This window comes from Dermacentor variabilis, chromosome 6 (genome assembly GCF_050947875.1).
Source record: "Dermacentor variabilis isolate Ectoservices chromosome 6, ASM5094787v1, whole genome shotgun sequence".
NCBI lineage: Eukaryota > Metazoa > Arthropoda > Arachnida > Ixodida > Ixodidae > Dermacentor > Dermacentor variabilis.
In genome coordinates, this window is record NC_134573.1 from 118,440,635 (window position 1) to 118,457,422 (window position 16,788).

The following is a 16,788-nucleotide window of genomic DNA, read 5'->3' on the forward strand; positions in this document are numbered from 1 at the left end:
GCTTAGGAAAGCTGAAAATCTAGTGACACCTAGTGCAAGTTTCGGTTTCGTTTCTCAGCGTAGTGTGTGTGTCATGACGTCGTGGCGCCGAGGATGATTACGTGAAAATCAAAAAGTGCAACTTTGCGCAAAATTTAAGTAACAATATTGCAAAAGTAAGCAATAAATCACTTTTTTACAATATTTAAGAAAAATCAGGCTGTATATTGCCTTAAATTTGTTTATCTTCCGTTTCTCGTTTTAGAAACAGTATCAAACATGGCGGCGTCCAGGGTGTTCATGAGTTTCTGCAGGCGTGCGTACCTCCAAAAACGTATGTTGGCAGATTTCTTAGACCCATGTACTGAGTTTATTCGGTGACGTTTACTTTGAATAAGAGTCTAACTGCATCGATCAATTTCGTGAGGCTATCCTTTACTTGTTTGTTTGGTAAACGCCTGAAAAGCTCTACTGCTAATGGCTGTTTGCCGAATGGTTTTGCAGCCTCTTGCAGGTTTCTCGCTGTGCAGTCACCTGAGCCGTCCGACGCACCAGCAGAGAATGTTGTCGTCGACAGGCGAAATCGTAGCAAGTTACCCGACAAGCTTGTAGACTACAGGCAAGCGAATATTCCGCATTATTGTGCACCGTGGTAGCACGAGGGTCATTCAAAAAATAGATATAACCTATATTACTCTTGATTTCAAACTAGGGGCATGCATTGGCCTGCAACACAAACGTACGCTGCGCCTCTAGTTTCGGCACACTATAATAACTACACGCTATGCTAACGCTGAGCATCGCTGCGAAAAGATTATAGAGAAATAGTCGGTAGTAACAGGTTCATTGATTAGAAAATTTTTAAAAAATGTTATTCAAAGCGAAAGTTCCCTCTTGCCGCTCTGTAACTTTCTCTGAGATGAGTCTGCTGGCAACTGAATGGCGGCCAGCATTGAGGGAGAGGTATAGAAGAAAAGTACAGCAAAAAGGATATTTAGAGTGGGGGGAAAATACATTACAAAACTATGTTTCCACGAAAGACTGACAGCTCTGATAATCTGGTCACATAGTGGACCAGCGTTGGATGCGTGCACCATCGTGTTACCGAGACGAATCGACACAGTAAATAGTACGTGCGAAATCACAAAAGTTCCAAAGACAAGAGAAACGCGATTCTGGAGCGCTTTTTGTAACCTTGGAAATCATGACTGCACGCGACAAAAGGTTGCTGGAGTTAAACCGGCCTTTAAAGAGCAGCACGAAACACATAAATGTGTTGTTAACACGCGTTTATTACAATAACTGTGGTCTGACATCCAATGAACACAAAATAAACATTTTCTTGCCGCGATGGCTGTCAGCTGTATGTATGGCGTGATTTACAAATACGCCAAGCTTCTTTTTATTTGTAGTCCTCATGATGGGGCTAAGATCGCATCTGCACATCTGGAATAACAAAAAATTGTGACGTGATGGTGATGTGCACACCAGAATACATCAGCAGCCTGCTCATTTCTTCTCTGCGTGTCTCCATCGTCAGGTTCATCTATCCGGAGTTCCTTCCAGACAGAGACTTCAGTCTGAGAAATCCCATTAGGGAGAAACTGGAGAGGAAAGACATGCTCAACCGGAGATCAGTCATTGAGATCCCAGAATTCTACGTCGGTAAGAGGCCTTTCTGCTTTTGTCAGTGCTCCAAAACTGCTTGTGTCTTGGTGTATTTGCATAGAGTACCTTGCAATATTTCATAGCAGGAATACTGGGGCTGTCATCTGTGCAAGTTTCCTAATGGTTGCTGTGCCACCACAGTGAGGCCAGGGTGTGGTTGTGCAAGGCTTGTCTCAAACGTGACTTGGCTTAAAAATGTGTAACCCGCCGTGGTTGCTCAGTGGGTATGGTGTTGGGCTGCTGAGCACGAGGTCGCGGGATCTAATCCCGGCCACGGCGGCCCCATTTCGATGGGGGCGAAATGCGAAAACACCTGTGTACTTAGATTCAGGTGCACGTTAAAGAACCCCAGGTGGCCGAAATTTCTGGAGCCCTCCACTACGGCGTGCCTCATAATCAGAAAGTGGTTTTGGCACGTGGAACCCCATAATTTAATTTTTGTTTTGTGTTAATTAAGCCATCACGCTGTCTTTGTTTGCCTGTAACACATTGTGCGTTATTGCTTGCTCACATTTAATGCAACAGGCAAGTGAAGACAACAGAAACTGACAATTGAGGCTGGCACACAGTGAGTGTTAACCTTATAATTTTTCTTCTAATTTTTATGGCCACCAGGGGAGGTATTCTGTAAGAGTCCACCTAGTGGACATGTCCATTTCATCTGCTGTTTGAAGTTCTGATTGGCTGGGCTGGGCTGTGCATCTGTAGCAGCAAGGTGCCACAGTCAATCAGCGCTTCAGCACCAGACACAATGGACATGTCCAGTAAGTGGACTCTTACAGAATACCTCACCAGTAGTGTTCACATTCAACATAGTTGCGTGACCTAGCACAAGTTGCAGTAAATTAAAAAAATGGCTATATGTGATAACAAAGAAACTTTAGCATTTTACACACTGCTTTAGCAAAGAATGAGGAAATGTGGCGTACAGAACACGGCAAGCCAGGCACATCTTCAGGGTGTCTTGGCCCATATAAGCCATACTGTACGATGACTATGATGCATAGCTGCTGCAGTAGCACAGATGTCCCCTAATTTTTTTGTTCACAACCTTGGCAGGCTGTGGAGGTTACATGAGTCTGGCTAGTGTCGAATACTACACGGCAACGTTTGGATCATGAGACTGCTTATAACCTAACAGTAAAATGTGCATTCAATATTCTTTGCGATTTTCTCTATCACTGAATACAGTTTGCCCCACTGCACACATTAAAGGGCCCCTCGCAAGTTTTGGCCATTGCAAACAGGCAAGCACTAAGTGTAGATTGCACATTGCCATTCATGTCAGCAGAGCATCAAATGGTTGCACAGCACGAAAACAGTTGAAGCTTAGTACAGAAGCCCACGTGCCCTTCCTCTCAAAGAAACTGCACTTCCAGCCAGACAGTCAAAGTGGCATGCACGAATGCCTCAACGCAAGACACATTGCCTACAATACCACCGATAGTGGCACGTGACTCTCTTAAAAGTACAATGCGAAATGCTCAGTGCTGCTACTGAGAGCGTTCTGCACAGCAAAAAGAGGGAGAGATAAAAAAAAAAAGGCGGACTTCGTGACATAAATGTGACACGGTTCCTCAGCTCCAGTATGCGTGGAAGGCTGGGAAGAGAAGTCAGTTGCAGATGCTAGTCAATGCAAAAAAAGAGAGTGCCTACATTGTCAGTGAAACTCGCTTCCTGCCAACATGGCAATGCTACAGATTAATTTCTCCTTTCTTCACTAATAATGAACCAATTTGAAAATTTCGTATGCTATGACACTCCCTGCACAGTGCTCACAATTTCCAGTGTGTAACCAGAATTTGCAGTGGTGCCTTGTGAGCGGCCCATTAATGCAAGTCCCCTTTAATGGAGCCTCCTTTTGTTCCTTATAGAGAGGCCCATAAACATAATATAACATTAAGTGCTACAAATTATGTAAAGGCACACTAAAGGCAAATAAGTCAAGCTTAAGTGATAGCTTAATGCTAGAGAACATCTTGCGTGTCAATAATATGAATGGAGCTTTGGTAATTGAGAAATTGATGTAAATGTAAGGCATGATTTAAGACTCGCCTGAGACATTCAAATAATATCTTGGTGACATAGAAACCCCTCATAACTATCACTTTATTCAATCACTCATAATAAAATTATGATTGCATTACATTGTAAAAGGGAAGAAAATGCTACTTGTCTGCTTCTATTCAATTCTTAGAAAAAAGAACTTGTTGATGTTACCTTTGACAACAATGCAGGTGGTCGAAGGTTTTGTTTTCACTTGACTCTGCGCTGCCGGCACTTTCAAGTTTTAATAGTTTCGTTATCACGTAGTGCTGCACTCATTTTGCTGGCTCGCAAGACTCGCACAAACTACAAGTAGCAGAGAATGCCACACCATCAGTGCAAGTCCTCAGTAGCATGTCATGCTCTTCACAGCTTAAATTGCTGAAATGGAGCCCAGCATCACGAGCCAATGTGTTGTTGTCAAGGTCTTCAGTGAGGTTTATCAGGACGAGCTTCAAACATTGTGCACACGATTCTGCACATGCTTTGCCTTTTGCTTTCCACTGTAGTGGGTCCATTTCTGGCCACACTTCTGCGTTTTGCTCAAAAAACCGCAGCGCCAGCTGTTGGGCACTGTTTTACTTACAAACTGCAGTAAAGGGTGGTGATGGCATATTCAACATTGCCACTCCCCACTAGTGGACGGATGATTTGAATTGCACTAGTGATAGGCAGACCCATCAGATGCAATTTTTTCCTAAATTAAGTCTCTCTCTCTCTCTCTCTCTCTCTCTCTCTCTCTCTCTCTCTCTCTCTCTCTCTCTCTCTCTCTCTCTCTCTCTCTCTCTCTCTCTCTCTCTCTCTCTCCTTTCTTTTTCTGTGTGAGACAAACATCATTGCAAGGTTTCTGGAAGGGTATTTTAATAGTGCATGTTCACTTAATATTTTCCTTTATTGTCCTGTTAAGTATGATGGTTTTCCGATATGTAACAAATGCAGAAATGTGTATTTTTACATAGCAAGGTCATAGTACCTGCCGCAGTGACCCTTTCTTTTTTATTATTAACTGTGTGCAAGGTTGCGCATTTGATTCCCAACCATCGCTGCTGCATTCATGTGGGTGCTGTATGCGAAAATGATTGTGTACTAAGATGGAAATGGAATGCTAACCACTGCCAGATGGTCAAAATTTATACAATCCCCTCTTCGCCCCCCCCTCCCTTCCCACTATGGCATCTATTATAGCACCATTGTTGCTTTACCATGCTAAATACACCAAATAAGTAAGTCTCCTTTAGTCGCTCAGGCAGTATTAGTTGTTATGGGCTAAGCTTGTGAGTACTTCTAAGTTGTCATCGTGCATAAGTTAATCTGACTGCATTTTGGGGCCTACATTTTCCATCGTTATCCAGTCATATCCACTGTGTATCATTGCCTGCAATGTCGTGTGCTATTTCCTGATTGCTACCCAGGCTCCATACTGGCAGTCACAGTCTCGGACAACAATGCTCCTGGCAAGCAGAACCGCTTTGTTGGAATCTGCATCATGCGTGCCGGTATTGGCATGCGGCACCGATTTACGCTGCGAAATGTTATCGACAATCAAGGTGAGATCACTTACAGCCAAGCTCACTTATAATGAATCACGCTGCACCCGTTTTTCATGAGCCAAAACGAGGTGCATGGTAATAGCCCACCCTGCCGCTGAAATGAGAGCACCCAGATGAAGGAAATGCTGCTGTGGGTCCGCATGCCACATTTCACAGAGAGCCACAAAGCACACACCATCACCCGTTGATTAAAAAGACATGAGGGGAAGTGTGCACGACATCACAACACATGGCAGCAGTTCTTCTTCTTCTTCACAATGGAAATTGGTGGCAACACGATTTTGTCTACACCTACGCCCCATTGCTGCGCTGCTGACACACAAGAAATTACTCCTTGGAGTTCAATTCAATTCTTCAGTAGTGCTAGCACTGTGCACTTCGCAGACGATGCTATTCGCACAAATGATATTGTCCCAGTCAATGTCATGCTCCCCTCCATATTGGAGTCTACAACAAACTACCCCAAGTCACCGCTGGACTGGTCTTGCTAGCAAGTGTCGAGGTCACTTTACGGTTACCACAGGCATGGCCTACTTCCCATCCACCCTCTTCAATAAATCATGTACACAATGAAGCACAGCTCATACAAAAACCCACTATGCTAAACATGTGAACATGAAAGACAGAGGCAAGGGAGTGCAAATAATGACGGTGAGTCATGGGAATAATGGATCACGTCATGATGACTGTGGTGTTGAGAATACGGCGCCTTTGTACGCTCATGCGCCCCTACTGCGAGTGTATGAAAGCTCCTTAGGCAAGCTCAGTGAGCGACGATCAATGCGGCGCCAAGTGAGGCAGTCTCCATATTGGAAGGGAAAAATTGTCATGCACTCGACTGTCGCATGAAGCTACAAAGCAAACACAAATGGGTTTCTCAGTAAGAAAGCTTCACAGTTGAGCAAAAATTCGTCCTGGTCTGGGAATAGAACCCAGAACCAACGCCTTTCTGGGGCATTTGCTCTACTATCCCATTGGCATAAATTGGCCCGCAGCAGTTTTGTCTGTAAGGAAGCAACAATTCCATGCACTTTTGTAGGGTGTGAGGTCTAGAAATGCTGTTGCATGTGCAAATAGAAACAAGCCAAGTACAGTGGAACTTCAGTATAGCACAGTCCGCTAAACATTTGCAAAACACAGACCCTATTCTTACCATTGGTTATTGAAGCAACATTATTTCACACTGTGAGCAAATGTCACTGAACTTTCTTTAAGAAAAATGGTTTAGACTTAAGTGGTAAAGTTTTTATCATTGCTGTGACTGGTCCTTTTTGTCTTACTCTCCTGCGTAAATATTATCACTAGATTTGCTTGAACACAGACACACATGTGAGTGCCTCTCCGTTTTTCATAAAATTGCTAACAAGGAAATTCATACTGACTCACCCATTTCCTTAGCCATTCAACATGTGTCTCTTTTCATATACTTGCCCATCAAGCTGTTGATGCCTCGCTTGCACCATTCTATATATTTCTTTTCCTCCTCCTTTTTTCTAATATCGATCAAACTGTGGAGCATATTATTAGACACACTACAGCTGCCATACAATTTATTCGAGAAGGAATTGCCTTATCATGTTTTACCTTTATTATTTCTTAAAGTGCAATATATTCTTTTACTAATGTTTTTTCCTCCTCCAGCTCAGGGTAGCAAACTGGATAGCATTGCAATCTGGATAGCATTGCCAACTTCTCTGTGTTTCCATTTATTATTCGCTCTTTCTCGTCTATGCCTGCCTTGTCCCAATACAATGTGGCAGCACCACATACAAATAAATTAATAAATATTCGGACTACCTTAGCATACCTGGAGCCAGAGTTTCTTACAATATTATCTAGAGGTAAGTCTGGCGTCATTGTACCATATTTTTCTGCCTATAACCCTTGAAAATAATTGCACACAACATTCAAATCTTTGCAAAAACAGTCTCATTTAGCGGACATCTCCCTGTCGTTTCTTCTACCAGTGGCTCCGCTCCCCCCTCTTTCGCGATGCTGAATTAAGCTAGATTCATACGATGGATGTGACCACTGACGAATCAGTCACGTCACATGTGATGTGAATCGGATAACTTTACAGTTAGCATTCATGCAACAGAGGATGACCGTGTGGGCAGAAGAAACACGACAGAGCCGAAAATCTCAATTATAGCAGTGTGTTCAATGGGGCTGGTTGGTTCATCTTTAGAATAAAAACAGGAACAGCGCAACACAGGACGAGTGATAAACAGGACAGAGCGCTGACTAGCAACCAAATGCTTTATTTGCAGAAGCAGCACATAAATACATCATGAAGGTGACATAAAGAATAGAAAAAGAAGGATAAGTGTAAGCCATGAAGGTAATCAATTTCTTTTGTTGAGAGCAAGAGGGATGCAGAGCTGACGCACGCGTCGCCACTTCTGAATATACAATATGCTTCAAAGATTTCCCACGTACGCTTTTCACTATATCTGCCGATTACTTCGCACTTGTTAAAGATCGGTGTGCAACCACACGTGTTATGGTGCGCAGCTAGATGTCTGTACGGGTTTCCTTTTAGTGAAGCGGCATGCTCGTGCATGCCTCGTTTTACGAGTTTGGAGTGAGCAGACTAAAACGGGAGAAGCCCTTTCTTGCTTCATGGAAATGCTCACTTACTACCTAAAATCCACATTCGTTTGTTATGACAATAAGGTTTTAATTCAAAAGCAGGGTGTGTGTATATGTTCATGTTTGGCACCCATACTTAGTGACCTTTTGTTGGCACGCTATGACAGGAGCTTACTCACTCGCCTACAGCTGACAACCATAAGAATATTTCGCTATGTAGACGACTTTTTAGTATTTTATCCAGTTGACCCTTGTGACACGAAGTTAACCTCCATGACAATTATTGACGCCTTCAGTGCGATTATGAAGGATTTTACATTAACAACGGAAGAGCCCACTAATGACCGTTTAAGGTTTTTAGACATTGAGATTGTTTTTAAACCGCATCATGTGTGCTGGAGCTACTCGCCTTGCTCAAAGAAAGGGCTTCTCCCGTCTGCTCACTCCAAACTCGTAAAACAAGGCATCGCTAAGGCATGTTTATGAGCTGCTTTGAAGCACTCGTGCAAGCACTCTGTTGAACAGAGCTTCTCAGCGCAAGTCAACAGACTAACATCAGCAGGCTACCCGACCAGCGTTTTGTGCAGTGTTGCTGGTGACCTTGTAAAAGAGTTAAAGAATGCCGAAAAACAAACTTTGCAGTCACCGCCTTCCAGATCTAGGCTTGCCGTCATTCCTTATGTACACCGTGTTTCCCATAACATCATGAGAATTGCGGCCAAGGCAGGAGTGAGGGTGGTGTGCAATGCCCCTAATAAACTGAGAGGGTTGTGCAAAATAGTCAATAGGGAGGATACTGTCGCGTGCAAAAGCTGCTATAAGAATCATGTTCAGGGCTTTGTTAACTGTACAACGCAGGTCGTCTATAGAATCCCGCTTGATTGTAAACGTTGCTATATCGGGCAAACGGGGAGGTGCATTAATGATCGCCTGCGCAAGCATGCCGCTTCACTCAACATCATGCCGCTTCAACCTGTACAGTCATCTAGCTGTGCACTGTAAGACATGTGGTTGCACCCCGATCTTTAACAAGTGCAAAGTAATCGGCAGATATAGTGAAAAGCGTGCGCGGGAAATCTTTGAAGCATATTGTATATTCAGAAGTGGCGACGCGTGCATCAGCTCTGTATCCCTCTCGTTCTCAACAAAAGAAATTGATTATCTTTGTGGCTGACACTTATCCTTCTTATCCTTCTTTTTCTATTCTTTATGTCACCTTCATGATGTATTTATGTGCTGCTTCTGCAAATAAAGCATTTGGTTGCTAGTCAGCGCTCTGTCCTGTTTACTCGCTCGTCCTGTGTTGCGCTGTTCCTGTTTTTATTCTCAGTTATAGTTTGGCTATCCGCCATATTGCAAATTGCATTGCACAGACCGAGGGAGCGGCGCGGAAACAGATTTACCACGCAAGGGTTGCGGTAAGAGTGGTGTTCCCTAGAAGATAACGAAACTTCAAATGGCGGCGAACCTTGCCTTGAGTTCTAGCTCCACGGCAGTGTGACATGCATTGCCATGAAGCCACACCTCAAGGTGAAATTTGCATGTAACCTGTACCCCGACCTTACTGGTAAGTTCATTGAATTTCTGGTGTGGGTTATAAGCCTAAGAATACGGTATATACAAGTGCCCTACCGGGTGCTGTGCTGCCTCGGGAATGCCACTATGTGAATGTGCTAGGCTTTGCCTCAAATGCGGCTTGGCCTGAAACGTGGTCATGGTTGCACAGTTAAAGCCGGCTTAAAACGAAAACTTCATAAAAAACTTTACCTGTACTATATCTTTCAAAGAAGTGTAACGAGGAAAAACAAAAACAGACTACAGTACAGCGAGCCCAGACCTTGTTGTCTGTCCTCCAACTTTAGCAGCCTGCTAGCACTTTTTACATTTCATATAGTTGTGCATCCAAGCACAAGTCCCCATGATGGAATGCAAAACGTTTTTTGTGTAATATTAAAGATGGCTCTTTAATGTACTGTTTTAGTAGAGAATGAACCATTATAGCAGACAACATGGTGCCAGCCAGGCCTGCCTTCAAGGTGTCCTGGCTCTCTGAGAATGACACCAATTCAAAGCCAACAATATCCCAACATTTCTGTGCATACAACAGCAGCGCAGCACCAATTTTTTCCTCTAAGTAATACTGTAAGAAAATGCGTGCCTAGAGCCTTCCATAAGCATGGCAATTGTTTTCTGGCATGCTGGAGAGATTAGAAGAGCAGACCAGAACACAGCAACGTTCGGGCTTCCTGTGACTCTTTTTTTTTTTAGTACCCTCTGCACGGCCCGGTGAATATCTATAAGCCTGTGGCCCTTGCTCTTGCAGGTGTGGAGATCATGTACGACCTGTACTGCCCCCTCCTGCTCAAAATTGAAGTTTTGCGACTGGAGAAACGCTTGGATGAGCACCTGCGCTACCTGCGAGATGCCCTGCTTGAATACAGCACATTTCCCTTTGACATGGAGCCTCAGACGCACAGTGAGGGAACAGCTGTGCCAATAAACACTCTGAAGGTAATATCCGCAGCAGTGGCTCAGTGGTATTATGCTGCTAAGCATGAGGCCATGAGTTCAATCGTAGCTGTGATGCCTGTGTTACAACGAGGATGGAATGCAAAACATTTGAATGTCGCACTTTAAGGACACATTAAAGCTCCCCAGATCAAGTAAAAGACAGTTATAGTATAGCGTACGCTAAGCAGTGCAGGTTTGTTACAGTTGCCCTGCAAGATCTTCGGATCTCAGAGGCCATATCGTCGTTGTGGCTATCTCCCGACTGCAGTGATAGGTGGCGCTGGCATCTCAAATGTTTCTTTCATTATGCTTTGACTCTTTCTAAACGAGAAGCAACCTCGACAACTCCACAAGGTTATCCATAATACGCCGCCGTCAAAGTGGCCTGAGACTAAGCGAAAGCCATTTATACAGTCATTTGCTACTAAAAAATTGAATTTTACAAAAGCAACGCCAAATCCAAATCAAAGCGCGCAGCCGGGACCACCGCCATGTTTTAACCGAAGCTACGCAAACCACGCAATGATGCTAACGCTAAATCGGAGACATATTGTGTGTACGCTGTACGCTATGGGTCATTTAGCGTTCTGCGTATGCGCAATAATGACCCACTATATTATAGCATACGCAATGGCATAGCGTACACTAAACTAAATCTGTCTAAACTCAATCCTCCCTTCCTACGATCTCCATCCTGCGTCAGCTGACTCCTGCCTATAACAGCAAGTTTCCCCATTTTATAACACCTCCTAATTCTAGGCTGTCCTCGGCACACAGGGCTGTCTTCCAATTAAACGGTACTTCATTCCTGCAGTTTCTGAGCCTGCTATGCAATGCGTGTCTGCTGCAGATTCGGAATTCTAGCTGAGCCATACCAGTATACCACCCTGTATATATACAGTCGCCGACCGTTTATTCGGACCTCACGGGGCTGCGGAAATGTCCGAAAAAGATTAAGAGAAAAGAAAAATTCTTTGTTTCCATGCACTTATTCGGGCACGGCAGTAGTCTTTAAGAAATCATGAATGCGCCATTGCAAGCTGTTCCGTTTACGCACAATCAGATAAGCCTGAATCTCGGAGAGGATCGTAAGGTCACTATAGGCTGCTGAAAGCACAGTCACTGCTTGTACGCGCTCTGCTTGCGACGGCAGTACATGATGCGTCATCTTCCGACTCAGAGTCATCGTCCGGCGGTGCAGCAGAAAATTGACGAATGATCTCGCCGTCATGGAGTTCTGCGCGTGTTAGTACAGCAGTGTCAGCACCTGTGAAACTGTCAAATGAGACAGTGTCTGGAATCGCAATGCAACCACTGCGCAGGTCTCAGCAGAACATTTTCGGCGTCAGTAGGGAGCACATCAGAAAGCGACAAATCCTAGGCCTCTCGGCACCCACTTGCCGGCCTTCCCCAGTGCAATCTGCGCGGGCACTGTCAACGCCATTAGACACTTGCCGCGATGTTTCCGTAGGATGTGTTGGATCACCACAACCTCGACACAGCACACAAAGCAAACACCACCATGCCGTCACGCCAACACCAGTCGCACAAACGAAGAACGTGGCCTACTCACAGCGTCGGGCACGAAGAAAGAAACAAATCAGCTGCTGGATTGTCTTGGCATGGCTTACTAAGCTGAGACCAGAACTGCTGTAGCCACTCTATCGAACCAGGTAGAAACGATGATGATGAGCGGGGATTTGCACTAGCGCCACTTCATGGGGCAGCAAGGAGGCTCTGTTCAAAACAAAAATGTCGTTCAGCAAGTCGAACCATGCACTGGTCAGAGTCGGTACATTATGCTCATTATGGTAATTATGCTCTCGATCGAGTTGGCTCAAGGAGTGTCCGAAAAATCAGACGAGAGGTTGCAAGGTGCCCAAACTTTCGGCAGTTGTTATACATTATGGTCTATGGGGAGAATGGGGCGGTGTTGCGAAGCAGACCGAATAATCGAGTATGTCCGAATTTTTGGAGTCCGAAAAATCAGTCAGCGACTGTATAGATCTTTCTAGATACAGTGATACAAGTGCTGCACCAATTATGCCAAACTGCGTCATGAAGGAAATCCTGCCACATGCTGCGCAAAATTGTTGTTTATGGCAGCTGTTGCGGCAGGCCTGCGCCAACTTGCAGCTGCTCCAAATTGGAAATACATGTTTTGCATGCACAGGAAAGCACCGTGCATCAAGCCGCCCTTCTTCGCAACTCACCCTCTCACGCTTTACATCACAGCATCACAGCTACAACGTATAGACCTAATCATGTTCGCATACGATAGGCACCATCAATGTATTCTATAGTATTCTAGGCCCAAGAGCACCATGGCATAGGTTCCGCCCACATTCACTGCCCCCGCTTGCGCTTTTTGGGCGGGGGGGAGATGCCGAAGCCACAATTTGATTGGAGTATAGAACTCCATATTAATTTTGACTACCTGGGGCTTCTTTGACATGCACCCAATGCGTGTTCTTGCATTTTGCCCCCATGGAAATACAGCCGAACGAAACAATGGGCCTATCTCGTTGACCACTGAAATAATGACGACCGACGGCGCCTGCAATCTGGCCACAGCTCATCATAGTGGGCTTATTTTTTACTGCACGATTAACATGGACTTAAATGAACTGGATTACTCAGTTTTGTCAGTGGGAATAGCAAATAAAACATAGTATACCTGCAAGCCACCCAAGCTGCCTCACTGATACATGTTTGCTTTTCATCTGCGAGACAAAATGGTGTCCGATTGTGCTGGCAATCATGCCTGTGGTTTATTACTAGGTTCTGCTTTATTAAACACTCGCACATTTGATCTAATGTTGTTCTATTAGGTACTACTTCATGTGAAAAACAAAATGTAACAGATTTCTTTGTCGCCATGAGCAGCGATAGAAGTGATCGCCTGGGCTGGGTGATATGGGATTGGCGAGGTACCCCTCCATACAATGATGCCGATTTTTTTCAGGCCCGCACAATCTTAGCTGTTGGTCACGGCCATCTGATCACTCAACTCTGTACCAACTTTACATTTTATTTCGTGTGCAGAAATTCATTAACACATATAGGCATGTTGATGACATACACACTGCAATTTAGTAGCTGTGACCGTGCGTTCTACGTACATGAACGTGTGATAGGCTATCTACACTGCAGGTGGCTCAATTCCTTGCGATGAAAAAAAAAATTTACGAAACTCTCTATTGAAATTCAGAATTAACTTCAAATTAGGATTAAGTTTGTGCTTATCTTCATCTTCATATTTAACAACAATAATATGGAAGAGCAAGTTGAAGAAAAAGTACTTGCTTCTTAGTATAATACATATTGAATAGAATGTTTCAGAAAGCACTAGCTTATACAGAGCTTCCCCTTTGCACCAGAGCAGTAAGTTAATGCTCCAAAGCATTTTTTTGTTCTTGCTCCAAACAGCAAATTTCTCTGCTCTGAAAGCGTATATTTCTGCTCCAGAAGCTGCTCCAAAAGCCCAAGTACTGCTTTCATCAGTGTAGATCTTTTTTTCACTCTAATTCTCTTTCTCTCTGCACAGGTGAAGCTGAAGCCACGGCCATGGCTAGAGCGCTGGGAGAGGCAGAACCTGAAAGGCGTACAGGATCTGGGCTTGCCGCAGAAATTCTATGACAAAGCAGCTGCCGTGGCGACGCCATGGGAGCGCTATGACCTGATGAAGCAGTACCGTGAGGTCATCACCGAGGAAGACCAGCTGCCCATATGGGAGCAGGTGGAACATCACCGGGAAACTGTCGAGGATGTACAGAAACGCGAGCGACGGCGTACACTGCTTCAGAAGCCCAAGACTTGATCAACACAAGAAGAGACTGGTTGCCGTTAATGCAACAGTCACATCTCTTGTCTGTCATCACATATATTAGGGCATTTGACATTTGATACAAACTTATCTGGATGCTGGCTTTTAAAGATGTTACTGCATTCTGCTGCTGGCCATGCAGAAGGTCAGAATATTTGCGAGCCCCGTCGTATGCTAGTGCTCCCTGCTGTGTTTCTTTTTTTTCTTGTGCTCGTAAATTTCTGGCTAAGTTTGGACCTATGCACCAATCAGTCATACTGATGTAGCTTGGTCTGTACATAGGCATGCCTTTCTCAGTGTTCTACACTGTGTGTTGTAGTGACGACATTTGTACAAGTGGTTAGGATGCTGTATATTGCAGTAAGTGCAGTACTTTTATGTAGTGTTCATTAAATAAATGAAAGAGAGAGGTTTTCACTGTCTGTCACTTGTAATTCTTGCTACCTTATCTTGCTGTTTAGAACCCCCTAAAGGGGTCTTGCAGTGACTTTTGAGCAGCACCGATGGCATCGCCTCGCTTCACAGGCGGGAGTCCCGCTGTGATGATTGGTCAAAAATTTTATGTGTGGTTTACATTCGCACTGTATTGTGATTGCTGCGAAAAAATGCTACGGCATTGCATTTTATAACCAATTTAAGTATTGCGGAGCCATGAGCAAGGGGGTTGCAACCACGGGAACAGCGCATAACATGCTGGGCACTTTGGCACACGAACAGCCGCCTCATGGAAGGTGTAACCATTAAAAAAGGAATGACTCGCCATCCCAACCCTGCGAAAATGGATGGCCGGCAAAGCTGTTAGAAAAACGCTCAAATGCCATCGATGGGGACATGAAATGTTCTATTGTTCAGCCTAGCCTTAGCACAACACGGTTGTTGAGCATTAAGATTTTGCACTCTTCGACTCTCATCGCATTCACGCTGCTCTTTTGGGAGTCTTTGCGTGGTCTACCCATAGCCGTCTTGCAATGAACTGAATGAGTTGCTAGGCAGATCTCCCTATTATATATGAAGTTTGGTGACGTCACTCGCTGATTCGTATGCTGCTGTTGCCCCTTTCCCACCGGAGCAGCTTATGCAACCGTAATCTTTACCGGGAAACACATGCAGGGAAAAAGAATGTGCCTTGCATTGTTCACAGGTGCCTTATCATCCATCATGCAGTTTTGACACTTGTTTTGTGCTTTTCTTTGTTGAAATGAATACTGAGCTGTGTGTTGTATACCCGATTCCAAAGGAGATATGCACTTCTTTTTTCTGTTCTCTCCTTTTTTTTTTCTGACGGACATGAAAAATCCAGACGAACTAGAGGCTAACAGCTTCGCTGTGTTGTAGTCGTACCGCTGGTACGAGTTGTTGGGAACTCGGCGCTGACGCCCGTTGTTGCACCTGGGTCGCAAGCCCCAAGGGTAGCGTTGGCCTGGCGGCCTGGGGTACAACTGGAAGCATCCGAAGGTCCCGGCAAAGCATGAGTCGACTGGTAACAACAAAACAACTTGTTTATTCTAACATCACAAAGAGTTGGCGGTCAGGTTGACCGAAGTAGAGAGACGGGAGTGCACTTTACTCAACAGAAGAAATCGGAGCCCTCTCTTGGCGTCCGGGGGCAGCTGCTTTTATACTCTCGCAGTTGAGGGCAAGAAGGAACCCCTCTATAGACGAGCACGTGACTGTGCCGCTCGGGAACAATGGGATAAGGTGACGCATACTGTCGCGTCGCCGCCGGTCGGGCACAATGGGGAGGAGAAGGTGGCTCACACTCGTGTCGCCGCCGGTCGGGCACAATGGGGAGGAGAAGGTGGCTCACACTGTCGTGTCGCCGCCGGTCGGGCACAATGGGGAGGGGAAGGTGGCTCACACTCGTGTCGCCGCCGGTCGGGCACAATGGGGAGGAGAAGGTGGCTCACACTGTCGTGTCGCCGCCGGTCGGGCACAATGGGGAGGGGAAGGTGGCTCACACTGTCGTGTCGGCGCCTGTCAGACCCCCTCGCTTCACAGTTGTTGGGAGCTCCTCTCCCGGGCTGCCGCGCTTCGACAAGCGTGGGCACCAATATGCACATACACTCACACACGCACATGAAGACACGTGGCATCGGAACATGCCTGGACGCGCTTGGCGGGGAGGCGTAGCGGCGACGCCGAACGGGCCAAAATGTCTGCCGCTTTGTTGCAGCCGCGCCGGCTAAACCGCGCGTCGTAGGCGAAACGTAACAGCTGTAAAAAAGAAATTGATAACAGTTTCTTCACTGCCCGATTTATGGCCAATCCCCTGGGTTGTGCCGTTTAACTAGGGAACACGAGCAAGTGATGCCATGGCCACCGAGATTATCCCGCACTCTGTCTGATAGCAGAGGCCATGGAAACGTTATCGACAGACTGAGCAGGTTGGCAACCATGGCGCACCACCTCTAATGCCACCATATGACGTCATGGGAGAGAGATGTGCACGAAAGCTCAAATCAAGGATAATACTCATTTCGCTTGTATTTTGGATTTCCTCTGACCGATAACTTGGACTTGTGTGGGTCGATTCTCATCATTCTTTTAGAGTGCCTGTTCCTGTGGCAAGCGTCGGCATTATTCGTCGTAACCAAAGCGACCGAGCACAGTGAAGGA

The 16,788-nt window shown here is 45.4% G+C and overlaps 1 protein-coding gene across 1 annotated transcript; it reads left to right on the forward strand.

Moving 5' to 3' along the window:
* Window positions 1-244: 244 nt before the first annotated feature.
* On the forward strand, window positions 245-14,589 carry mRpL19 (mitochondrial ribosomal protein L19). Its single transcript, XM_075695626.1, has 6 exons — window positions 245-313; window positions 484-598; window positions 1,520-1,644; window positions 5,106-5,240; window positions 10,159-10,346; window positions 13,894-14,589. Exons 1-6 carry the CDS (start codon window positions 259-261, stop codon window positions 14,164-14,166), a joined length of 891 nt encoding a protein of 296 aa, XP_075551741.1. The 5' UTR covers window positions 245-258; the 3' UTR covers window positions 14,167-14,589.
* Window positions 14,590-16,788: the final 2,199 nt, after the last annotated feature.

Excerpts from the sequence above, each read along its gene's own strand:
- mRpL19 (XM_075695626.1), top strand. The coding sequence starts at position 259 with ATGGCGGCGTCCAGGGTGTTCATGAGTTTCTGCAGGCGTGCGTACCTC. Across the intron at positions 1,645-5,105 it reads GATCCCAGAATTCTACGTCG|GCTCCATACTGGCAGTCACA; the intron begins GTAAGAGGCCTT and ends ATTGCTACCCAG. Across the intron at positions 5,241-10,158 it reads AAATGTTATCGACAATCAAG|GTGTGGAGATCATGTACGAC; the intron begins GTGAGATCACTT and ends TTGCTCTTGCAG.